General features: G+C 41.6%; 1 protein-coding gene across 2 annotated transcripts in view; it reads right to left on the minus strand.

The window, feature by feature from the left end:
* Positions 1-358: 358 nt before the first annotated feature.
* Positions 359-27,616, minus strand: part of elmo1 (engulfment and cell motility 1 (ced-12 homolog, C. elegans)) — a gene marked incomplete at its 5' end in the record, with an annotated part of 68,162 nt that continues 40,904 nt past the window's right edge. For both annotated transcript variants that reach the window (XM_079231998.1, XM_079231997.1), the window contains 6 exons: positions 359-2,147; positions 2,940-3,017; positions 4,803-4,885; positions 6,056-6,163; positions 10,155-10,267; positions 12,948-13,111. In XM_079231998.1, the coding sequence (XP_079088124.1) occupies positions 1,947-2,147; positions 2,940-3,017; positions 4,803-4,885; positions 6,056-6,163; positions 10,155-10,267; positions 12,948-13,111 (747 nt within the window). In that variant the 3' untranslated portion in view covers positions 359-1,946. The remainder of the gene's footprint in view (positions 2,148-2,939; positions 3,018-4,802; positions 4,886-6,055; positions 6,164-10,154; positions 10,268-12,947; positions 13,112-27,616) is intronic.

Consider the following 27,616-nt stretch of genomic DNA (forward strand, 5'->3'; position numbering starts at 1 on the left):
GAAGTGCAGTCTACGATGTGTAATTCGGGCATCAGGATGCCTCCTGGGCGCCAACATCTCAACATGTGTTGAATGAGTACCAACACAAGAAGTGTGTACGATTTTAACATCCTTTGAGTGTGCACATTCTGCCACGGTTTCCCAAAGCCAATGACATAGTTTCTATCAACATTTTACATTTATTTAACTCCTCTCCTCTGCTCCAAGTCGTCATCGCTGTATGAACCCTCGTCCACCAGGTTCACCTCCAGTCTCCATCATATATCCAGAGGCCAGTCCGCAGGCCCAGCAGCCAGCTGCTAAACAAAGACCGTCCAGAAGTCGATTGGCACTAAATGTCTTTATTAACTTGCTTGGAAATGCATGGGGGATTGTTGGATACAGTTAATTCATTATGTTTTAATTGATTTTCTGTGCAAACAAAATTGCCTTTAAGATGATAAAAGTCCTAACCTATACAACACCTATACAAGTCTGTCCACACAAGTCTATTTGAGCACTGAATTAGCACAAATGACTCAATATCGTGTAACTAAATAGGGGAAATCAAGCAATGTTGTGAAGTTTTGCTGTTCTTGATCCAGCACTAACTTTTCCCCTGCATGTTCAAAACACCGGTATGACCCTTTAAGTGAATGTGGTTTATGAATAAAGATAGGAACCGAAGGAAAAAGGAGGTACAGTTCTTAAATCTTTAATGTAAACAGCAGTTTTGAGGGGCTTTGAAAAATCCTAAAGAAAAACATCCGACGTTATTAAATAGGAAGGGGAAAATATATAAATCATACTAGAAATAACCATGATCTGTTTTTAAATTAAAAAAGTACATACACTTTCGATTTTGAGGCCATATAGTCTTGAACACACAAAAGACAACTTCCCTTGACCAAAACACTAATATCCTCTTTGTAATACAAACTACTAGGCAGATTCACAATTTTAAAATCCCTAAATTATGACCATCTTAAACATGATAAACAAAACAAAAAGCTTAAATATTGCTTAGGAATGTTGTGTACAGCAGTCATTACAACAAGAGACACTCAAATGAGGGAGAGACGAGTTTGTTTGTATGTTTTTCACAATGGTGGTGCTTTTACGGTTGTTTTCTCTGTAGTTGTGTACAATATGCAATAAGCAGCACTGGGATAGTAACATGAACGTTTGACTATTTAAAAGAAAATGTTTTTACGAAAGTACAGTGCCTTTATTTTAAGGATTGACTTATTCTAACAGTCTTCAGTACAAGTGTAGCAGAACAGAGCAGATATTAGAGACGATTTCATGAAGTATTCCTCTTCAAACTTCCTTTCAGCCTCTTGGAAAACATTTAGCTGCCCAAATACTGTTAGTGAGAATGTGACAGGAAATACTGCTGGAAAGGTGACGACAAAAATACAAACCCCACTGCTCCTTGATCCTGAACTACACAACCATTATCCCTCCCTCCAAAGAAGCCCTGAGGAAAAATAATAAAGTCAACATAAAAAAGGACAACAAGGAAGATAGAGTTCTAAACATTTGTCTACAACACTCTTCAAGCGTAAGGAATGCAGGTGCCTTCGGTCGAGAAGAAGAAGTGAATGTCTCAAAACATCAGACGCAGGAGGAGAGTGAGGAAAAAGACGGCGAACGACCAACGACAGGCAAAACAAATACTTCCTGGTGTGTCTTCTCCATGGCAACCTGATGACTTTGCATCAAACCCGAGTCCCCTCAAGTGCAGCGAGCCTATTCATATGCACCGTTTTCTCTCTTATAGAAGTCTAGCAAGAAGCAAGAAGAAAAGAGTTCAATAAATCCTTTTTCGTTGGGTCACAGTTGATTTTTTTTTTTACATTATATGGTTTTATTTGTTTTGTTCCAGTTTATAAGAAAAGGGAATTGGTCCAGGGAGTACAGTAGGCGCTGGGTAGGTTTGGGTTCGGGCACGTGGGGTTGTCCGTCTAGTTACAGTCGTAAACAAAGTCATAGTTGCTAGGTTCTTTGGGAATCGGGGGCGGGGCCTCAGGAATCTGGATGTTCTCTAGATCCAAGAGCCGGAGCTTCATCTCCATGGAGAGCAGGGTGTCCATGTCCGATTTGGTGTAGTCGCTGGTCATCTCCTTACCAAGGAGGGCGTTCAGACCATCTGTCCACACGCAGTACTGCAGAGACATAGACAAAGGTGGAGAACACATGTTTTTAAATCAAAAACGGTACTATTAGAAAGACTCTGTAGTCATAACTAACAAACTAAATATTTCCAAATCCACAAATAAAGCATGCTGTGTTTGTAGAGGAGCCGTTGTGTACTCCTCTCTGGTCCTAAATACAAACTTTTGTTTTAAACAAGAAAATGTATAAAAAGTTTCTGGCATCAATTATCCTGAGAAGTTTGTGACATGAAAATACAAGATTATGTTCAATATATGAATATAGTTTTGTTCAAGTCATCAAGTATCAAGTCAATTGAGAAAAGTCATCCAAGCAAGATGTAAATAGGTGTGGGTGATATGATGACATACACAGCCAGCAATATACATTTGTTTACCATCATTAGCTAAAATTTGAATATCTCTTCGTGTTTAAGGCCATTACGGACAATGCAGAAGAGTTTAATAGAAAGTGTTTTTGTCCATATCCATCACTCATAATTGCAAATTTTTTATGTCTCTGAATGCTTAAAGCTGTATTAAGTGTTTGTCTTTACATTGCTGAGATTAATGCACACACATGATTTATGTATATGAGTGTGCATTAATGAATTAATAATTAATTCATTAAACTCATGTATGTGTTAAATAAACTACTTAAATACTGTTAAGTGATAATATCCAGTACATATCTGACAAACACTTGCTGATGCACTCGTATACAAATAAAAAATGAACTTTCTCTTCGTGTTCGTGCTATCTGACACTGTCAACAGCCGCAGGGTGTTGTCACTGTTGGCTTACCTCATGCTTGTCAGGAGCAATAAAGTTTAAATACTCGTCCGACTCATAGAGGACGGAGAAGGCCAGCTCTAGCACCTCCTGGAGAGAGGACAGAGTGAAAGGCAGAGAGGGAGGAGTGAGGAAGAGAAAATGGTGCAGAGACAGAACGGAGAATGTGGGATGGAGAGACAAACAAAGAAAGAAGAACAGGTGAGCTTTACATCACAATGCTGCCATACCAATGCAATCTCCCTCTCCTCAACACGTCTTGTCACCATCTGTTACATCAGCAGCACATCAACTCATCGGGCATCAGCGAGGTAGAGCACAAAGATAAAAATACATGGGATGCCCTCAGATACTAGATATTGATGCCTTAGGAGGTTGGGAATATGATGTGATATGCTTTCTGGTGTATTCCAAAAAAAGTCCACATTGGTCTACTGTAGACCACTGTGGAAGTACTGTAGAACAGGCACATATGAACCATGAATGTCCGTACAAACTTTCTTGACAATCCATGTAATCAGAGATATCTCAGTCTGGACGACATTGTCTCCCCTAAAACAGAGCTGCTGCAGGACAACTGCAGCCAAATTAAATAAGAATAACCCCGCTGTACGGTGCATTAAAAGCCTTTTAGCAGCTCCAGTTTATTCCCACAAAGCACTTTATTTGGTGTAACATTGTGCTAATTTATCAATGCTCTTTTTTTGCTGTTTTTTTTTTATGAACTAAACAAGTGCAGCCCCCCTTTCTTGCAGTGGTTTCTCTGCCATTATTGAGTTTTCCATTAAATACTGCTTAATTAAATCTTCTATTCCCTTACCTCAACTGGTGCTTAATAGCTGCACAATTCTGCACCTGCTCTTTAGAGGATTTATTTACGCAAATCGGATCCATTGTAAATTTCTTGACTATTAGTAAATACAGCAGAACATGCGATTAGCCACACTTATCACACATCCTCCAGTCATTTGGATGGTTCTCCCTTTAAATGCATGGAAGGTGTGCGTTAGTGATGAGATGCAAAATGCCACACGGACCACGAGCAAACTGCACTTCCAGGTCGGTGCGCCTGTTTGTTTCAGACGCCGACTGCGCCTTAAGGCATGCACGTTATTGAGCAAAGTAAAAATGTTCCAGAGTACATATTCATAGGTGTATATGTGTACGGAATAATTACAGAAACACGGCTGGCCACCTCACCCTCCCATCTTGGTCTGAGTGTCCCACAAATGATCCACATGCCAGCGCTGCTTTGGAGCGCATAGAGGTGACTTTGGCTGACCTTGTAACAGCGAATAATGAGTCGTGCTTGTGTCCTCATTCACATCGGCTGGGATGGGCACGCTAGACGGCCTGCAGACCCCCCTCAGGTCATTCCTCTAGACAAGGTGCGCTTATCGACAGGGTAATAAAGGAGACAAAGCAGGGGGGAGGCGTGCTGCTTTGTCTTCAAGGCTATTTATCCAAGATCCAATATATCAGAGGCCCGCAGGTGGGGGGTGGGCAAAGTGCAGGAGACTAAAGGCTGATGTGTACACAGACAAGATGGCTCTTTCATCACGGATGAGGCACTGCAAAGGGCAGGCCGACGTGTTACTTTCAAATTTAAACAGCACAGAAAAGGCTCTTGTGGGATTCTTGTCTTCAGCTTAAGAAATAGTCTATGATTTATTTCTTCACAATGGCAATGATGGAAAGTCTTTCTTTGCTGAGCACTGAGACACAAGTTATTGTGTTATTTCTCAAAGCTAAATTACGTAACTGACATCATGTTATGCAACTCTCACGCACACACACGTTCTCTCGCCTGGACACACACACACACACACACACACACACACACACACACACACACACACACACACACACACACACCTTGTTTTGCTTCAGGGCTCCCTTCTCCTTCATGTGAGGACAGTCTTTGCCGGTGATAACAGCTTTGATGTCAGCCACAGGCACTGCAGAGAGGACAGAAGTGAGTTAACAACCACAACAACAACATCAACAACATCAACAACAACTTCGTTGTTACAACTGTCATCCCAGATGGGCGGTTAGTTTATTCAAGTTATTAAAAGTTAAAATTCTCCTCAGATCAGTCATTGCAAGTAAAACTGATGTTAACACTGACTGTTAAATCTACATTTGGTAACTATAATAAAAATAGCTTTTTATCATATTTGCTCAAACTGTCACTGTATTCTGATAGCAATACATGATATAAATATTATGTGAAACTAGAATTGTCACCGTGCAGTTGTATTCCTCCGCCATCGGTCAAGTTTCAGTTTACATCCATGTCTGTTAAACATGTCATCACTTTATCCTAATAGACATTTGCGGGAATAATACATTAATTATCTATTTGTGTGACATTTTCATAATCAGCACATGAATTCTTGAGTTATGGCCATAAATATGTTGTTTTAGGTCACAGTGACCTTTGACCATCAAATCAGTTCTCCTTCGAGTCCAGATGGACGTTTGTGCCAAATTTGAAAAATAATCCTTCAAGTTGCTCCTGAGATATTGAGTTCACAAGAATGGACCCCTCAGTCTGCCGTTTGTACCAAAACATGATGCCTCCGGCCACAGCTGTCGCTGGCGCAGAGGCATATGAATTAGGATTCTCTTCCTTCTTAGTGCTTTTACAATACAGCACCCAAAGAAAAACAACCAATCAGAGCCAAGGAGTCTCTAATGCAGCTGCCAATCACTGCTTGTAAAGCTTGTGAACTCCAATCAAACCAACTAGGCAGCATTGATCAAATATGAATCAAGATTGTGTTCCTGTATTGCTTATTTCTGCCCTTCGATGTTTTCATAAACACATTTTAGTGTACTGTTGAGCTGTAAAATAAAAAAGTTTGCTCTGGTGAATGGACGATGCTTGGTTTTTGCTATGTTCTCAACAATGATGCCTGGGTCACAGTTACTGACTGTAGCTTTAAAGCCAGCAGTCAGTGTTAATGACACTATATTTTGGGGCTATGTATACTATCAGAGAGGATAGAGACTGCTGTCTTTGAGAAAATACATATTTAAATGAATATTGTGAGTTGCATTAAAAATATATACAGGGTTACAATAGTGGGTAAAGACTATCAATAATTTTAATTGACACTCACGTTTCTCCTGTAAAGAGTCGTGGGGCACTTCGCCCTGAGGGCTCTCTTCCAAATCTCCGTAGTGCAGGACTTTATGGTTCGGAGACAGACGGCAATACCAAAACTTATCTGGGAAATACACAAGGAGACAGGAAGACGGGGGAGGAAAAAGGGAGGGAGAAAGAGAGGATGGGAATTATGAATTCAGTCAGCGGCTGGCATAAAACATCATATGGGATTGTATGAGTCATCAACGAGTGAAAATTAGCATGGAAAAAAATTTGTGACCGAAAAAAAAAAGAGAAAACAGCCTTGAGGAAAATCCACAGATGGGCCATGATGTTCTGCATGAGGGAGGGATCTTGATGGGCAACAATACAGATGGCTGGCCTTCATCATCTTAATAATGATTCAACAACAATCCACACACACACTGAAGTCAAGATCACAGGACAAGGACATCCAGCGTTTCTTTCTCTGTGAATCCTCAACTACGACCTGATGAAACTTTATTACTTTTAAACAGGAAAACAAAACATATACAAGCAGGAGGTTCCAAATGGCAACAGGAAGCATCAACAACAGATCATTTAATAAAAAAAAAAGTCTGTTGATGTTACATTTAAACAATAAAAGGCTCCGTTTACAAGTTAGTAATTGGAGCTTAAAAAAAAAAGCTTTAAAAGCTTTTCTTATCCACTTTTTGAGACTCTTTCAAAAAAAAGGCGAGGATGCAACTTCCCGGTCTTTTAGAGACTGTACTCAGTGGTTTTGCATTTGTCACCAGTAAAATATTACACACACACTTCCTAAAATGAGAAGCAATTTTGAGACGTAATGTTTTAGTGCCTTGACAAGGAGCGTTACTACCTAATGCAAGTGGATACTTCATGTTATTGAGACAGTTTCACAAAAGAAGAAAGAGAAAGAAAGCGCTTCGAATATATTGTATTATAATATCATGGTCAGGTTTGGTTAAAGGCTGGACATAATTTGACATCAAATGTTCAAAAATCCAGAACTGGTGATGGTGAGTTGAGTGTGTTTTTCTCTAGGTGAAGTGATGTGTAATCCTCCAGCAGCCTGTAACTACCAGCTGTGTCTGTAAAGTGCAGCTTCGGCCTCTGTGGCCACCCCGGTGTTCGTTAGTGGTTCCCTGCCAAGGTGGGCACAGAGCTGAGCTGGCAGGGAGTGGGCACAGACTGAGGAGGTCTGACTGGCGTGTGCATGGGGGGCACAGTCCAAATCCTAATTGCTGAAAATAGACAGTTGCCTTTGCCAGGCTGGTGCAGTGTCCAAGGGCAGTGGATAGAGATGTGTGCAGCGGCTGTGAGGGGAGAAGTGTTTTGGGAGGAGATGCCATCAGCTGTTCAGTTTATCTGATGATGTGTTCTGCACACAAGAGCACATGTTCTTCCTTTGACTGCAAGACATTGTATTTCTATCTTGGACTGAATTTAATTCTGTGATCTTTCAAACTATATTTGTCGGATTCAGCTGCTAAAATAAGGGTGAACAACATGGTTGTTGATGAGAACCAAGTTTATTTTTGCTTTAGTGCAGCTTTTATACAAGGTACACTCTTCTAAGCCCCAAGTTAGCTGCACTTAAAGGACTGCACAGGTAACACTTTTTCTTCCAAGCTTCAAGAGACTATCAACGTGAGCTTTTAGAGAGAAGCACCCCCTGTAATGGGCAGAACAGCACTTTGGAAGGTAGAGTGAAGTGTCATCTGCACTGAAGTCAGTCAAATTAATATTTGATAAATGTGCTCGAGTCCCTGCAGGCTGGAGGACTTTGAGAATTCATACAACATGGTGAGGGAGAAGTGGAAGAAGGAGAGAGGGAAGGAGGAGGGCAGCACATTGTATGCATGTAAAAAGATAGAATTAAGAAGTATTGTTAAAGTCAAACCACAAGAGAAAAAGGACACCAATCATTTTATGTAAACCCCATATGACAATTACACTTGCTGGAGGGCTTCTTTTATTCTTATACACCTTGCCTAAATTCTGCAAGACAAAGTGCTCTTCACACTGTCAATGCGTAGATATACTGCGTTTAAGTACCAGAATGAGAACAAAGGCTAGGAGAAGAGAGGGAGAGAAGGATATATGCATATGGGTGGAGGAAAGTGAGATGAGAGTGAGGGGAATGGATGCATGAAGAAGCACATGAAGGGGTATATAATATATTCACACATGCACAATGTGAAAAAATACAAACAAACCAAATAAAAAAGGAGAGCGTTGTGGAGAAGCAGCATGTCCTCGACACCATCAAGAGTCCTCAGCGGCAAAGACAGCTGCAGCTAGCTTGGAGCAGGCAGACGACTCCCATACAGTCAGCGTGCCGGTGCAGCAGATTAAAGCCGATGTGACCCGACTGGCTAGTTTGCCAAATTAAATTCAGTGAGGCTCCTGAACTGCGTTTGTACGGCTGTGTGCGGGTGTACTGCTCCTGCATGGCTAATTCTTTTATTTCTGTGTTTAGTATGTGTGCTGATGCGTTCGTATGCACGTGTCCTCCATTCCTTTGACAAGGATCTCCAAAGTAACAGCCGTGATATGGTAATATGAGACTACTCCCAGCATGTCGCGGAGTAAAAGCCCAACTAGCATAAATCAGTCGACCACACGCAGTGAAGACCATTAGATGCTCGATCTGGGCGGTGCGTTGCACCTGCACATCTGCCCTGCAACATCTCTTCAAATCCTTTTTTTGCACTCCATTCCTTTTCAGTTTTTTTGTTTGTTTCTATAATTCAGCTTTGATAACATCTGGATGACAGCTGCCAAGACAAATCGTGACCAGGCTTCCAAACGCCAGAATGCATCGGTGTCATTAGGAAACACTCCATCTGCTTGTGCTCAATTTGAATTGACTTATAGGAAGTACAGTTCCTGCTGGGAAGCTGATGACAACAATGCAATAGCAACAAAGCAACTTACAACCTGGGTCTGTCACTGGGTTTTTTATTTCATGTATTGGTAGAAGTAGACAGGGAGGGGTGAAGGAAAGTAAAAGAAGGAGGAAATAAGAATGAAGGGTTCAAGTTTAAACCGGATTAAATTCTCTCTGAGGGAGGAACGGTATATTATACATTTATGGAGCGAAACTGATCTCAAAGTGGTCACAAATGTGTCAACCACTGGTGCATAATTTGGGGTTTTCATAAATGCGCGTTCCAATCCAGACACACAAATGCCAAGCAATTTGAACATATGTAAAACTGTTTTACAAATACACACCCTGATTAAATATTCAGATTTTAAATACAGATCCTTAACTTCAACTTCACAGATCATGTCTAAAATGCATGATAGTCATGGTTCAGGTTACGTTTCGTGTGTAGTTTTAAAGACTATTTTCACATATTTAAATTTCTTGGTATTCGTGTATAGATTAGAACACGTATTTGTGAATACCCCAAATTACACACAACTCATATAATACAAATTTGTGACCATTATGAAATCAGTTTCACTCCATATAAATGCTGCTATTGCTAGAGGTACTATCTTTCTTTCATCCCTCCTTTCTTTTTAGTTGCAGTGAGTGTGAAAGTTGATATTATGCCAAATTAATAAATACGGTCCTAATGGGATACTGGCTGCTGATTTTTCCCTTTCTATCCGTCTGCCCGTCTCCTCTGCTGTTTCACTGGGGAAGAATATTATCAATACTAGACTACATCAAGTCAAAAGAGTGTGTGCAGTGTGCATTCATAGACAAATGGACATTTGCTTCCTACATATTATGGCTAGCATGTGAACATCTCAAGATATCATCTGAAAGTAACCTACACATAGTCTATGTTATGTTATGTTTCAGCCAAACATACACTGCTTTAACATTTTCACTACCAAGCCAGAGAAATAAGTGTGGACCATCATGACAGCAGGTCCACAGCAGGCCAGAGTTTCAAAGATCTCCTGTGATAACACTTCCTGTGGGAGTCTAGTCGATGAGTGTGGAGAGGAGGGATGAACAAACACACAGAGGTAACTAGAGAGGATGGATTACCTTTGTGAACACAGCACGCGGAGATGTGAATTCCCATGCCTGTGTGGTTATGATCTGTGGATGTATGCGTGTTTGTGAGTGCTGGGTGTCTCACCTTGCCTCCTGCGACTACTGATTTTCCTGAAGCAGGTTCCATCACACAACCTGTTGAGTCTCTGCTGTTTGATCAACTCCATGATCTCGGGCTGGATCTTCTCTCTCAGCTCCCTTTAGAGAAACAGAAGATGAACATGTTATTGGTTTAATTAAGAGAAATATCTAAATTCTATAAACCACATCGTTCCAGATGTGGAAAGCAGGGCAACAGTGAGGTGCAAGATGCTCCGAGATCTGGAAGTGAATCGCTTTAAAATTTCCTAGGTTTTCTGGCAGTGTGCAGTATTCATCACAATCCCCTGGATTACGGCCATCAGGAGGGAACACAGAATGCCAGATACACAGATATACTTCCACACATGCATGCACATGTTCACACAATCAGAAGTATGTCATGTAGCGTCCCAAAAGGCTGATCAATGGGAATCTGTGCTGCCTTAGCTCTGGCTGTCCTTATCCCATGCTTCTACATGCATGTGTTGCTTATGAATGTGGAGCACAGAGCACTAGTCAACATACATTATTTATATTATCCGCCCGAGCAGCACTGCTGCTCCCCATCTTTATTTCTCATCATTATACTCAAGTCTTTTCTCTTACAATTTACCTTTTATTCTTTTCCTTTCTTTAGAAACAGGCAGACCTTGACAGGACTTCAGCTTTTTTTTTGTCACATAAAAGAATTGCATTACAATAATTTCCTTGTATTTCCCCTTGCTGGTGTTCTTGATCACATTTTTGTCCTTTTTTCTCTCCCTCATCTTCCTCGGGCTCATCCGCCCTCATCTCCCTTCATCTGTCTCACCCCGGCAGTCTTGTGCGTTTGCCTCATCAGTGACTCCGGTCATTACATTGATCGGTGGTCGGACCTTCACTCTGGCGTCTTTAAAGAAGCAGCTGGGGGGAAAGGTGTGGCTCATTGCAGGTAGGATGGATGATGATGACTCGGCTTTACTGCCTCTCGGACTATTCTTTTGGCTGAGCTAGACACAGGAGACTGATCTAAGACTGTCAGATGGTTTGGCAGCTTTCCCCTTTTAGGAAGCAGCTCCAGGTTCAATTTGATCTGATTATTTCCAGCAAATGCAGAAAATGACCGACAATTTAATTAAAGGGCTGAGGCGTTGTTCTGGTAAACCTCTATAAAGGAAGCACTCTGGTTGGTATGAGGTAAATTATTAAAGAAGTGAGGCAAAACAACTATTTCCAGCTTTGTAGAAATGTACAGTACCTACACCAGTATATCAGTCAAATATGTATGCACAAGTGGAGCAGTGAATCAATAATGAATTACATTATAACCACTTTTCATCCTAATTTTCTGGGGACTGCATTTCAATTAAGTTGTGTATTAATCATTTCTCAGAAGTGTATCATCAGCAGTTCTGAGTTGACCTGCTGCATGAATTTATGTGGTGTCGATTTGATTTTTTTAGTGCAAGCGACTTTCAGTAAATACAAAACTTTCTACTTGCATCACAAAGAACTGCATTATACGAATTAAAGCAGGTATACCTCAAAGATTCAATATGAAATATAAGACAAAAAGATGCTCTACAGGAGACAGAGCTTTGATCCGACGCCTCTTCACCTTCCTTTGATGTCCAAAGTCATTCTCTACGTTAATTGATAGCAGAAAGCACTTGTAGCAGGCGATACAGAGCTCCTTTAACTCTGCAGTCTGACATGCTCTTCTCATTATGTTTGCAAGTCATGACTGCTGTATTGATTCGAGGAAAATTCCAACCTCGGGTAGTCTCACGTTGTTGAAGAGAGACTCAGTATGTGATGCTTTCCAACAGTCAGTCTGTGATCAAATGTTATCAAATGTTTAAATGCGCTTTTTCATTTTGGCATCTGTTTCAGCCTGAGGGTGTGGACTTGTTGCATTCTACTATACTCTTGTATTTCCTAGTAAATACAGGAAATACAATATGTTATACGCATTAAATCGTGTTTGTTACATAATTCAAAATGTGAATATGATAATTAAATTATTTTTGGGTACATTTTCCGCAACACCCCTTTGCTTTTGTTATTCTGTTCCTTCTACAATAGGATCAATTGGCTCGTTAAAAGTTTGGTCTCTACCCTTCCAATATCGATTCAATAAGCCGTTGGCTCAGCATTGATACCTGTTCAGAGAGACGAGTTCTCTCTGTGAAGCAATTTTCCAATAGTGCTAGCTACTCCATTAAATACAGGCAGGACAAAACAATGTTCTCCATAATAGGCCCTGCAACCATGATCAGTCCATGAATGATCTATTACAGACTCCATGCTTTGTGAGCTGGAGAGTCGTTAATAGACTATTCACTGGGATGGGAATGCCATTTGCAGACAATTTTAATCTCATGCATATTTCAATCATGAGGAGAGCACAAAAGCAACCTGCTTTATGTCAGTAGCTGGCATTTGGTTTCCAAATGGAAAAGGTGAAAAAACTATAATTACAAGCATATTAATGATCACAACACTTTTTTGTAGATGCAAATGATGTCCTCATTTGAGTTTTAAGACCTGTTTAGGTAGTGGAGGAGAAGAGAATATCACTGAGCAGTTCCTTCAACGCTACAGAAAAAGTCTCACTTTTTCTTGTATTCATAGTGGATTTACTGAACAGAGCTGTCAGACCTACAGTATAAATGAATACAGCCAATGGTATTCACATTAACTCCAGCAATTTGTTGCCATATTGACTTCCCAACAACCTTTTGTGGGACACTTCGGGCAAACAATACAACCCTTTGACAAATGTGTCATCATAATGGTTATTGATGGCTTGACTCACAGGATGGGGCGGGACTGGAAGTCTTCCTGATTCATCCTTTCGGACTGGCGTATCTTCAGGATCTCGGTGTAGCTCAGGTTCTGCAGACGACTCTTGAACTGGTCCAGGGAATTAGGCTTGAGAGTCAGGGCTCGCATGATCTGCTCCCTCACCACCTGCATTACCTGCAGAGGCAGAGGAGGGCACGGTGAGATCATCATGGATGCAAGATCCACACATGGTGTAGAAAGGCAAGGCAAGTTTATTTGTATAGCACATTTCAACAACAAGGCGATTCAAAGCATAATGCAGAGAAAACAGGATTTAAAACAGTTGAGAAAACATTAAAACAGTCAAAAAGCAAAATAAAAATGCAGTAGTGAGATGCAGCAATTGAATCTGGATCAATTAAAGGCAACAGCAAACAGAAAAGTCTTCAATCTGGACTTAAAGGAGCTGAGGCTCTCAGCAGACCTGCAGCTTTCAGGAACCTTGTTCCAGATATTTGGAGCAGAAAAGCTGAACACTGCTTCTCCATGTTTAGTTCTGACTCTTGGACCAGCAAGTAGACCCGTCCCAGATGACCTGAGGGGCCGGGATGGTTCATAAGGTAGCAGCAGATCACAAACATACTTAAAGTCAAGAAAGAGAGAGTGTGAGTGCGAGTGTGTATCAGTACAGACCGGAGGTTAAAACTAACCCCATCCCCATTACGGGGGTAAGGGGAGCGTATAAACTCCTGTTCAGTTCCCGACAGGATTATTCTTTCTTTTTTTCAGAACTTGAGCCTGTAATCCAGTCTGGTGCACTCAGCTTTAGGAGGAAAAGAGCTAAGAATAATAATTCGACAGTAGCTAGTCAACTGTTAGGCTCAGTATCATGAATCAGAGAATTGCATGACAGAACTTGCCTTTAATTCCCCAGCTAGCTAAAACCATTAGTCTGGCTGTGGCTGCAGAAGCATGACATGAGTGGGGTTCCAAGTCATCAATCCCACTTGAGGGGTCTTTGTGATCAACTAAGGTAGAGAATACAAAAGGAAAGATACTTCTATGTCTAAATCAATTTGCCTGCAGTTTATGCATCGCTGTCAAGGGATAATTAAAGCATACACACAGAACTGTGTGTGGGAATATCAAATCATCAGCAGTGAACAAACAATATCAATCCTCTCAACTGCCAGACCACAATCAGACTGAAGAGGAAATCTTATGTTTACGGAAATAAAAAAGGAATACAATTAGAAAACAGTTAGCTGGTGAAAATTAACAAAACAACGTCTAATTTTCTCAATAAATTGGTTAAATAAGTAATATGCAGTTCTGGTAAATTGTCAAAATGGTTCATACATTTGATCTGTTTATGATCCAGTCATACTTGCACTATATTACTTTCATATTTTAGCTCCTCATCCTTATGCACACACACTTGAGCTTCCGGAAATGAGTCCTAAGCTGCCTCCATGTAGCTTTGCACTCTTACAATCTGATTTGCAGTCTGCTTCGTTAGAATTTGAGCACTAATATAATTCAAAGAGATATGATCGATGTGGGCCTGCTGATGCACTATATGTGATATTTGGCTATAAAAACAAACCTCGCTCGGCTTCATAATATTTCTCAAGCAAGTTTGAGCAGCGCTGTTCGAATTACTGCAGGAGGTGTGAGGGTAGACGTGACAAGCAGCCCCGATTATGGATCAGCCTTGTTAGCAGCCACCTGCAGATGCTGATTCACTGGATCAGATCATACCGAGGTGACAGAGAGAAATATACTTTGTTTTCCCTTCTGTTGTCTTTGATTCGACTATTGCATTTCTCTTTTATCTGCGTGCCTTGTTAATGAAATGCTTGAGGACACACACAAACTTCAATCCTCTGCAAACATTTCCTCACACTACGTCGACTCAGAGTTTAAGGTGAGGATGAGTTTTGTGTGTTTGTATGTACGGAGATGTTTTTGGATTTTCCTGATAGCTGGTGTGTTCTCCTTTTCTGTATTCTTCCCTTTCATCCGGGCTCCTCAACCTCAACTATGCCAAAACCCAGTGAGCTAAGATGCCAAACAGTGTTATGTAATATTATTCTTGCCGTTTAAGTTTACTGCAAGGCGATTACTCATCAACTTGCTAACCTCTGAACTCTCACTAGTCAGATTAAGCCAGGGGTGAAAGCATTAAAAACAGATGAATTGAGCTGCCAAAAATTAAATATGAACAACATCAACCACCACCCAGCACTAAAAACCAAAGGAGGATAATCCTTTTGAATCAGCATTGCATTCGCTGTGTAAAAAATGCATTAAGAATAGGTCTGGGCTCAAAGTCCCCTTTTGAGATACTGCTGCTGCCACAAAAATAGATGAAACCATTTATAACTTGTTATCTGATAAAAGGTTGACGTTAACACTCTCACTGCAAAAAAATACTGAGAAAAATAACATTTTCCAGGAATTATCTTTTGGAATGCAAATATGTTCAGAGGCAGTAATCATACTGTGTTTTCTAACAAAAGGGCAACAAATTGACCTTCAAAAAAAATAAATGCACGACAACGGCAACAGAAAATAGGATGGTTGGGTCAACTGGAGAAGTATTTAGAGAAGCAAGCATGTGGCTTTTTGACACCAGCGGAGCTATGAAATCAGCTTTAGTACATTTTGTGGCCAGATATGACAAACTATTAGAATCATTATAGTCAAGAATCGCTTGCAGAGTCTAGATTTTGACCCTGTGTAGTCTGATTTCACCCTAAGTTTTAAATTATTGTAATTCTGTGTGGAAGGAGGACCTAGCAAAGTAAGATTTTCATTGTACAGCGTAACTGTCTGTTAACTGTGCATATGACAATAAAAACATCTTGAATCTTGAATTAACCTGCAAAGCTCAGACTCAGACCCACATCTGTGCACATGAGGTCCTGTTACGTGTGATCCAAACTTGACTGGCACAAAAGTTAATGCAGAACATCAGTGACTCAGCACAAGTACATCCTTCAACTCCCCTTTGAAAGAGGAAGACAAAAAAAGAAGTGCTGCTCTAGGCCCTGTGCAGAATATTAACCTCATAAAATCATTCGGAAACCATGTAATGGACACAGAAGACTAACCAACCACTAGAGGGCGAGGGTTGACACATTCCCTCCCCATTGATGAGGACTTGTTCTAGACTGCGAGCTGAAGATTTTTATTTTTCATTAATTTGGGTCCGTCCCTTCCCATCTTTCCTTTGGTTTATCCATCCATAAAAACAGCTGCCCATTCCTCCCTCAACTAAAATCGCTTGCCAGTTAACTCTGGTGGTTTTGTCTCCATGGAGGGCTGTTTTCTGTATTCTCCCTGTAATGTGAATGCCACATTGTCATGGGGAGAAACAGGTGTCCAACTATCATCAGATGTACAACCTCTAGGCTCCTCCTCCTCCTCCTGAAAAATGAGCAGACACATTGATGAAGCCACAGCTTGCAATCATGCTATGAGAGATTCATCACTCCTATCCACTACTTTCAATCACAACTTCATGGAGTTGCCTCTCATACATTTTCACACACATACACACTCATATAATCCTGATAATTAAGCCTCAAACTAATTTATTTCCCCATTAAAATTATTAATGGTCTGTCAATGTGTCTAGAAAGAAAACGTTTCCTCAAGAAGCCATTTAAAAATAAAGGAAATTGTAGAACAAAGAATGAGCTTTGATATCCATTTGCAGAACCCCAACATTGTGGCCTGAAATTCATTTCATGAGCTTTTTAACGCAGCTCGCTTTCCAACATCCGCCTGCTCTCTGGAGACCGACTGCCATCCAGCCCTGGTGTTTCAGCGGAGCCATCCCAGGGGAATGTTCATTAATATGCCTTGTTTGCAGTCATGTCTCCGGAAGAAAAACAATTCTGTTGGCCCATGTGGCTGCACTCATGCTAATTAACACCCCGAATATTCATCACATTTAATACGAGCACATGGACAATTCACAACAGGGCGGAGGGGCATTATGAATATTTTATGTTCATCCTTCTTTTTCATCGGCTGATTGCTCATAGAGCACCTTGGTAGAGGTGAGATGACATCAGCGCAGGAACAAACTTTGCAGGGCTCAGTTTTGTACTGCATCTCGGCTGCACTTCAGGTGATCTAAGTGCAGAACAGTTCATTGTCTTAGCCCAGTGGTTCTCAAACTGTGGGGCGCGACCCTCTAGTGGGGCGTGGAGGTATACATGCAAACTATGGGGCGAACAGGGATCGAACCTGCAACTTTGTGGTTTCAGGACGACCACTCTACCCCATGAACATGATAACTTTATATAGTACAAAAGTACACGGACATAAAACGTCATTAATAAATAAATTGCGAAATGCCGTTAACAGGTTACGCATGCGCGACTTGCCGATTCTTGGCGTTTTGCTGAAAGCCTACCTCCGTGAGATCTCCATGAGGTCGGTTTTTCTGCTGTTGCGTCTCTCAAAACAGAATATAGATCTCAGCTCAACATTGAGCATGAATTGAGAGCGGCCGTATCAAATCTACAACCCCGTTTTAAAATTATTTGTAGAGGAAAGCAGCTCACTGCAGCCACTAATACCGATACAACGTGATGGCTCACACATCTGCACTCATTTTGTTTTGTACAGGTTGAATGTTATTGTTATTATCTTGAAAATATATTCAGTGCAAAACAGGTTATTTGCAGCGACAATAGGTAATCTTTTTGCCAAATATTAGTTATTTTTTGCACAGGTAGAACTTTATTTGCATTGTTCTAACAAAGTGATCACACATGTTCTTAGTTTTTGTCTGATGGAGCAATCTGATTTACTTGAAAGGGATTTCAATTTTCTTTATTCTATTATTTGAAAAAGCACAGATGGAGGAGTCACAAAAGGTTGGACCATATTGTTACAATTTTGTTGGGGCCCGAACATTTTTCTTCCTCCAAAGTGGGGCCTGACAGAAAAAGTTTGAGAACCACTGTCTTAGCTGCCGATCCAAGATTAATCTCTTCTAATGCATCTTGTCCACCCGCATTTCAGTCTTTCTCTACATTCTGTCTCACGCAACGTAATCTCTTCCAGACAACAGGCCATCATTCTTTCTTGTAGCTCTTTGAAGAAAGAGCTAGACAGCAGAGCAAGTGTCAGGAAAAGTAATTAACCGCTGTCCCATGAGCCGTCTAGTACACGTAATGAAGAGCTGGCCACACCGACTCGCCTGCCATACTCCTCCACCCTCACTTTCCTCTTCTCCTGTCTCTCCTCAAACAGGACAGTTGGGCAGTTCCTTCTTCCTGGAGTAGCCCCACCATCCATCATCGACAGCGCAACAGCCGTAACAGATTACCTCCCTCCCTCTCCGACCAATCGACTGTCGCCGGCTCGCCGCTGTTCCATTTACCTAAAAGGGATGCTAATGACATCATTTACCAGCTGTCAGTCAAATGCTCACCCGTCCCTCAAGCCTGGGCGGGGAAATCTGGAGATTGTGCTGGAGAAGCACTTTGATGGGCAAATAAGATGCTAATCACAGAATAATGACTTTGCTGATATTCTCTGAAAGCAATCAAAAAGTCCATATCACATGGTGATAATTTGAGCATTGTGGTGTGTTAATGAGTCTAAAAAAGGTGTAACATGTAAGATCTGGCCATTTATTAATTATTAACTAACGTTATCAAAAGAGAGAGAAGAAGTAAGAAGTTTTGATGTTAATATGTCAATGTATTGTGTGGCAGAGATATTTATTGTCAACCAGCCAGGTCTGGCCCGTACTTTCTGGTAATACTTGTTCCTCGAGAGGCAATAGTAAGTCACTGTAGCCCTCAGTCCAGAGAACGAAGGAGTAGTGCTGTACCGAGGGAGTGTCAATAATACATCACATCCATTGCCCGTGTGCACTTTGACAGTCTGACTCCACCAGGAGATTGATTCGTCGGGAGTACAGTGTGCAAGTTAGCAGCTCCACCACCCTGGTGAGTCCCGCCGCTGGGGTTTGTGCAGGCTGAACTAGAGTTGCTATCGCCGCTAAGAGGGCTCCCCTCCCGTAGATACCGCGTGCTCCCCTCCCTGCAGTTTGGTTGAATTTTGCGTATTCCTGCAATGTTATTAATTAGATGTTGGCTTTGTTTGAATTATAAGTGCTTATTAAATTTAGATGGTAGTAAAGGTGAAATACTGACCCTTTTTTTTGCTTGCCTAGATACAAAAGGAAGCCTCATCCCAGATGCACACTTGTTCATTTCTATCCGAGTGCCTGTATTTTTTTGAATAATAAGTAGAAAAAGAGAATACAGGGAATCCATTTCCCTGGGTTTGAAATGGTAATTACGTTTTCCCTCCCTGCCAGCATGTTCCATGTTCAATTGATAAGTATCTCCTTCAAAGTTGACCACGATGCCATTCAAAATAAAACAATGCCACACTGATGGACAAAAAATAAAAGTATGCCCATCTCCTAATAATCTGTATAGAAAGAGAAGTGCTTCTATTATGGGTTGTATTCAATTAAATTTAGAAACCGATAAAAAGACATCGAATAAAGATGAAAAAATAAGGTTTTTGGAAGCTGACAGGACAGAAAAGATGACAAAACTGTGGTTGAAGCTTTATGTTTTAATACCAAGCAAATCTGCAGTTGTTAATAATTAGATTGTATTATACATTAAACTATATTGAACCAGAAGTACTAGTGTGTAATCCACACTTGAACAAATCAAGTATTGACAGGTTTAAGATGAGACTCGTTTGTCCACTCACTATAACGGCAACAGATGTTGTTTACTTATGGTTTCTGTTTACGAAATGATAGTGACACTTATCTATGCCAACAATGCCAACTGTGCCGTTTTTGCTCTCTGTCGAAAAAACCCATCTATGGTATGCTGAAATTTAAAAAAAAGTCATAGCATGTTGAAAAATGTAAAAAGTCATAGGATGGTATGTGGAAAAAAGAAAAAAAAGTTATAAAATGTAAAAAAAAAAAAAAAAAAAAAGTAATCGTATAGCATGTTGAAAAAGGTCATTGTATGTCAACAAATGTCATTAAAAGGCATAGTATAGTATGAAGTAAAAACTGCTGGGTTTTTTCTCTTCAGAGAAAGAACGTCCGCTGAGGAATGACAACACTTATGACATCATCAAACGACAACAAGGACAGCTCTTTGCCACATGCTGCCTCCCGTCTGGTCCTATTTACTAACTTAAAAATAGGGTTGAAAAGCAATTCTGAGGAGGAGGAGGAGGAGGAGGAGGAGGAGGAGGAGGAGGAGGAGGAGGAGGAAGACGTCTGTGTGAGAGGACATTTTGGCGAGGCACAACAAAACACAGATCTCCGTCTGACAGTTTATAAAATGAGAGGACTGGCTGCTTTTTCTCCATTTTATACAATTGTAAAGTGAATACATTTGGGTATTCATGTCATTTGAAACATAACCATGTTTCTGGGCATTTTTCATTTGTTCATTGCATTTTACACACAAAAGGATGAATCGGCATTGAAAATATGCAACCCTAGTAATGACCTTTCACAGCATAATGCATAGAAGGTGAATAACAATAAGTGAACACTGCAGACAGATTCCAAGATTAGATTTAGCATATTCAGCTTTTCTTGTTAGACTCTCCTGACAACCCCATCATGGCTCTTTGTCAAGTCTGCAAAGAGCAACTCAGTGGAAAGGCACTACTTTCATCCATTAAAATTTAAATTATGTATCTACCCCCCACAGCTGGAATGTAAGAAGTCGCTGTATTTGAGTATTTCAATAAAAAAATAGAGTGGTAAGAGGTAAATGTAACTTTAAAGCACAGTAAAAAGCAGCTCTTTTCTCTCTGAATGCCTTAGGGACCTGTTTGACAGTATTACTGTCCTACATAGAACAGCACCTACTGTATTAAAAGGTAAGAGAAATATGCACACTCAACGCCGCACTGCACACCTACTAATCCATCCCTCACTGACATGTATTATACAGTATGAACAAGTACCAACACACACAACTGAAACAAAGCAAGGTGTCCTTTGCTTAACTTGAGAACCGCTCATTTGATCTACTTCACACTTGGTGGTTGTATTGCCGCGGAACTAAGGGAGTGCTTTTGGCAAATTTGGTGCAATTTTGACACGTGACAAGTTCAATATGAATAAACTTCAGAGTCTGCAGTCCGAGTCCAGCATGACGTCCGCAGCAAGCGGCTCAAGTCGGCCTCTGGTGTTTTTTCCTCAACCAGACTGTATTTCACTGGCGTTTCCGACCGTGTGTAGCTGTGACTTGGGCGACTAACGCAACTATGTCATGACAGGTGTATTGTTGAGGACTCAAGGAAGCACAGTGTTGAGTGTGAAACTCTTTGTATGAACTGCAACACCACAGGCCAAGCATTCAACCAGTTCTGAACAGGCATGTTTTTAAGGGGCACTGTACTAGAGCCATGTAAATTCCCACATCCACACAATACACCTGGAGACCTCCCTCCATCGATCCTATTCTTCCTTCCACATGAGTGATGCAGGGTCGACGCCGGCGTTGCTGCGAGCTGCTGTTGCCATTATTAGAGTGCTAGCACTGCAAGCCCAGACACACTGTCAGAGGAGCTTCTTTTAAACAAAACACGCTCCATGTGAGGCGCATGTGAATGACTAGAGAGCAATTCGCCTGGGAAATCGCCACTTACTGTAAGTCAAGAAATGCTGATTAAAGCCAAGTTCCGACCTTGGCTTGTGCACAGCTTTGCATTAATGAGTGTTTTATTATGACACGGTTGATGCAGGAAAAATATGAACGTTCTGCATTAATTGTCCCAGGGGGATGAGTAAATTGGTTGTGATTAAACATCCATTCAAGGACATCAAAACAGGTATTATTTAATTATATTTCATATAATAACTGCCATCTGGAACAATCCCTATGCAAGAGTCTACCCATATTGCACTTATTGCAGAGTAGAAATGATAACTGAAATATCAGCTTTAATTCCTTTTTGGATCTGAAGTGGTCTAAAAAGGTCAGTCAAATTCTTCGTGAATAATACAAAGAGAAACTATGCAGGCCTTTCACACCAAAAGTTTGACATTGCAAAGAGCAAACCCATTTTGAGGTTCAAGGAGAGCTGCACAACCCGTAACAGTGGATGCTATGCCGATTTCCCACCAGGTTTAGCAGAAAATTAGCTTATTTCCATGCGCAACGGGACCCAGGGTCTGATGTGGCATCCAGGGTTATGGAGCTAGTCAGCTACTTTGTGTAATTATGTGCTGCTTTTCATTCTGCACAAGACTTCTCACTTTCGTGCGCTTGGCAAGACTCAAAGAAAGCAGTTTAATTCATGAGAGTGTTGCTTTGGCCCAGCCGACGTTTTTACTTTTCGTGTGAGGCAAGGTTGACTATCGAGAAACACCGTGACCCCCAAACAGAAAACTTCTGAGTATCGGATATTTTCCTTACATGCATCATCCTCCTCATACTAATGAAGGGAGTGCTTCAAATTAAACCCAGATTCAACTAAATGTTTTTACAATACTAATAACGAGGTCCACAGCAGTCATATTCAAACACAAGGCCCTTTGTGAAGACTTTTCATTGTCTGCAAGGAGAATCTAAAAGATATACTATGTGGAATTATGTGCACAAAACTATAACACATCAAAGAAATGCACACTGACCAATCAATAAAGAAATATCCGTAAATAAATGAAAAATAACTACATCAAAATCCGGCTGATTTCCAGTGAGCCGCTGTGAAGACTGGACAAGGGTATCATTATCTCGAAGCACAACAAAACAAAATGTTAGCTCTGCATCTCTGCTCATGTAACTGATGGTTTGATGCTAATGGTTGCTGATCTCTCTGGTCTGATTAGCGAGCGGAGCTTCTGCGCTCTAAGTGCGAGTGGGCCAATGCTGCCTGAGATCAGAGATCCCCCTTAAGCGCACACGCACAAACACATACACACGCACACACAACAAACTAATGCACAGAAGAAAAATAAACAAGTCTCTACGTAGACACACAGCTTGGGATTCACACTGTGCTCTTGCTTCACAAACGTGTACAAAAAACCCCAAACAAAATGATAAAACCACACACACCCCTACAACACAACCACACCAATGTATTGCGATCCATGTACAGACGCAGTCACGCACTGTCCGATTGCGCACACATACATGTGCAGAAACAATAAATAATAATAATAATAATAATAATAATAATAATAACAAACCTTGTTAAGGGAGTGGGAGGTGAGGCAGCCAGGCAGAAAGATATAAATAGCCTGTCTGAATTCAACAATAGAGGTGGAGGGGGGGTCGAGAGACTAGAATGAGGAGGAGGAGGAAAAGAGGGAGAGAGACCACAGGAGGAAGAGAAGGAGAAAGAGCTATAAAGGGATTGAGGGAAGGACAGAGAGAGGAAAGATCTAGAGGGTTGTAGAGGTCAATACAACCAGTATGGAAAAGGAAAACAGCGGGTCTCTTTGCAGAAGAGGAGTGGGGGAGGGGCTGGTTTACTGTGTCCTGATACGAGTCATAGATGTACTGCTTCATGCAAAGCACGGCAGCAGCAGTCACAGTTGTTGGCATAGGACAGCGTGTGCAGCGCCGTCATTCAACTGTACCAAGGTGATTTCTGGAATCCAAACACAGCATCCACCCAAAACCATTGGCACCCGCACTCACATGATCATAGCCGCATCACTTCTGACGTGACACAACAGACACACCCGTTTCATTAATCATGTATGCGTGCATGTTAACCTTCTGGCAAAGTGGAGGAACTGTCCCGTTGCTAAAGAGCAGAGCCAGAAGTCATTTGCATTGATTTGCATTAAGCTTCCTTAATTGATTTGCGGCAGATCCGCATTAAATAAAACTAGAGTGGCATCTCAACACACAGTCATATTCTTTCATAGCCAAACATAAAATGATGCAAGATGGTTAATGAAGGGGTTGCTCTGCTGCAGTTGCTGGGGCTTTTGAGGATCGTCATGTTAATAATCCCACATGGGACAGGTCATCTTCAACATGGTTGAACAAAGCAGATTATCTACTCTCCTCTGGATCACCTCAGGCCAGAGCAGAAATGTCAAACACCAACAAAAATCAGCTTTGCTTCACATCTGTGCTTGCTTTATTTAGCTGAAGTGCTGGGGGACCAGGTTCAAGGGCACTTTTCCAGGACACTGGTACAGACACACACAACGGTGTTTTTTCTCAGTGACTGAACTGGGCTTGCCATGTAGGATTGGAAACAGTATCAACAGAGCTGCAACCAATGTGTATTGTTTTACTGTTGGAATAGTTTGTCATTTTATTTTTATTGTTAACTTTCTTGCCAAATCTTAGATGAGAAGATTGATGTCATTCTTCGTATCCGTCTGTTCAATATGGAGCTGGAGTTCGCCTAGCCCGCCAAGAAATAGTCCAGCACCCCAGTACAAGATCATTTTTACATTTTGGTTTTGTTATAAACTAAAGACTAAAATTAATTTAATACAACATGTTAATTTAGAGGTGCTGGCAGATGTATTTATTTACCTTTGGACAGAGCCAGGCAATTGTTTTCTCATTGTTTCCAGTCAGAGTATAGCTTCCCACTGAACAAACATATTTGGAATGGCATCAAACTTCTCATTTTAGTAAATGGTAAATGGACCTGTATGCTTTTTTTAGTCTTCCGACATCATTCACACACTGATGAGAGGAGCTACCATGCAAGGTGCCACATCAGGATTATCAACCATTCATACACCGTAGGCGCAGCTACTGGAGCAATTTAGGGTTAAGTGTCTTGCTCAAGGACACATCGACATGGGCTAGCAGAGCCGGGGATCGAACCGCCGATCCTCTGATTGAAGGACGACCCTGCTCACCACTGAGCCACAGTCGCCCCCAAAAACACAGTCTCTTCAAAAACATCAAACTATTCCTCTAATTTGTATATATGTTTAGATGAATGAATCATTTGTTGCTGAAATGTCAGAAAATTGTGAAAAACTGCCGCGACATGTCTAGAGAACATTTTCAAATTGTTTTATACCGTTGCCAATTTAATAAGAAACACATCTATATATTGAGAAAGTGGAACAAGCAAACTGATTCTTTTGATGAATGACTAATGATTCAGCACTCATCAAAATTGCTATAGAATGCTTTTTTTGTCAATCAACTGATTTATTAATCTTCTGAATAATTCAGTACAATTTATTATAGTAGGTCATCTAGTCAAAAGCCAGGTTCAAAAGCACAGAAAGTAAATACAATTGTACTGTGTATTGTCCAAAACAAATGAATCAGGCCCTGGCAGTGTTTCACAGACTCCTGCTCTGCAGCCTGGGGCTGACCCCACTCTGATCCCGAGTCAAACCCCTCTGGCTAAAACATTGGTTGAAGCTCATCCAAGGCTGAGAGACAGAATGGAGTGGAGGAGATCAGTAGTAGTGGCATCCAATTCCTCTGGTGACAAACGGTGGGTGTTGGTGTTGTGGAGTAATCCCATTCACAACAACAAAGCCCAACCCCCCCCCACACACACACACACACACACGCACACGCACGAACGAAGCCTGGAGGTGATGGGGGTAGGTGAGTATACATGCATGTGGATGAGTGAGTGTGTGTTGGTGAAATTGTAATCTAGCAGATTATGCGTGTGTGGGTTAATGAAGGCTGTGATCTGGGTCCTTGTCGAACCTGCTTACGCCTCGCTGAGTCTACACAGCTCCATCTGTCCCTCCTCTTTTTCTTCCCCTGTCCCATCTTCTCCATCCCTGCCTTTTCTCCTCCTCCTCCTCCTCCTCCTCCTCCTTCTTCTCCTCCTCCTTCTTCTCCTCCTTCTTCTCCTCCTCCTCCTCCTCCTCCTCCTGGCAATAACACAAACAGTCCCTCTTCCTCCTTTACAACCACCTCCCTTTGATCCATCCATCCATGCTAATTAAAAACCACTCTTTCTCTCTCCCTCTCTTTCCATTCTTACTTACATGTCACCTCCATGTTTCCAAGTGTGGTGTGAAACTCTCCACAGTGACAGGTGAATCCTCGTGCTTTTGCCAGAGACGGAGTTTTTAGCGCCCGCCAGGAGAAAGGGATGGCTGGAATTAGGAAGCAGATGGCTCCAAGGAAGAGTGGTCCAGCTGATTGTGGACAGTTAGCTTTAGCATTAGCCACAATAAGGGACTCGTCTGTCAGCGCAGCTCCTGCACCTTCTCCTTTTGTGCTTTCCTCGCTTGGCTCTTTGTTCCTTCAGGTTTCCTGTTTAATTCTCTCTTTTAGCATATTCCCTTTAAAAAAAAAAAAAAAAAAAAAAACTAACAACAAACTCTCTTAGTTTGTTCTTGAACCGTCCCCTTTACTATAATATTTCTGTATGCCTTTATCTGCCTCCCTCCCTCCCTCCCTCTGTGACTCTAAGAGCATCAGCCAGGCTGCTCTGCTTCGCTTATGTTGATCTCCAGGCTTATGCCCTGATTGGACACACGCCACGATCAGAGAAACCAATGGTGGTGCAGCAAGTGAATCACATGATAAGTCTGTGTGTGTGTGTGTGTGTGTGTGTGTGTGTGTGTGTGTGTGTGTGTGTGTGTGTGTGTGTGTGTGTGTGTGTGTGTGTGTGTGTGTGTACATGGCGGGGGAGGGATGAGGAATGAGGAGACGAAGGAGGAGGTGGGGTATCGTGAGTGGCTGCAAGTTGCTACATCAGTGAGGGATTTTTCTTTTCTCCAAGCGGCTGAGCAGAGTGAGATGGTGCCTGTTTGGGGAGGTGAGGGAGGAGAAGCTCTCAGTACAGACATCTGGATGAAGAGACGACAGGCAGCCGTACAAGAAAGAGTCTCTGATCGCCACACACAAGCACTGACGCATTTTAAGACAAGCGTGTACACATGCAGCGTGGAAGTGGCTCCATCTTACCGAAACAGCCACTGCAGCGCGGCAGCAGTAATTGGACAGTGGTTACTATGGAAACAAGGGAAACGGTTGCTTGACGGTCAGAGCTGTGCCCTGGGAGCATCAGACTTGCCTCCATTAAAAACACACACACACACACACACACACACACACACACACACACACACACACACACACACACACACACACACACACACACACACACACACACACACACACACCTCGATAACGTATTTTACTACACTACATTCTGAAACTAAAAAACATGAATGCATAGCGCTATATGGTGTGTGTGTGTGTGTGTGTGTGTGTGTGTGTGTGTGTGTGTGGGGGGGGGGGGGGGGGGGGGTCGGGATCAGTGTTTTAAGCTTAATTTAAGCCACTGTGCCTTTGTCTTTAATGAACATAGATTCATGCAAGGGCCTCTGTGTGTGCGTGTACACGCACGTGTGTGGAAAATGCTCAGTCAGCCATGAAGAGCCAGCGGCTGAGTGAACCTTTAGCGTTTAAGAAATGCTTGCACACATCACCACATACATTCAAATATCGATAAAAGCCCAACAAGGTGTTTAAGTATTCCACACCACAGAAAGCTCAGTGCCGTCACTGTCTGGCTGTGGGAGCTGCAGGAGAATCTAGCCGTGCAACTAGCTGTGTTTTGAAGTGGACACCATCAGGGTTATCCTGACACAGCTTATTATTTTTCCATACATAGGTATGCACATGAGGAATTAAATGTTGCATTGAATTTATATTTACACATTACAACCACAGACTATTACAACAAAGACGA

Source organism: Taurulus bubalis (genome assembly GCF_910589615.1).
Source record: "Taurulus bubalis genome assembly, chromosome: 16".
NCBI classification, from domain to species: domain Eukaryota; kingdom Metazoa; phylum Chordata; class Actinopteri; order Perciformes; family Cottidae; genus Taurulus; species Taurulus bubalis.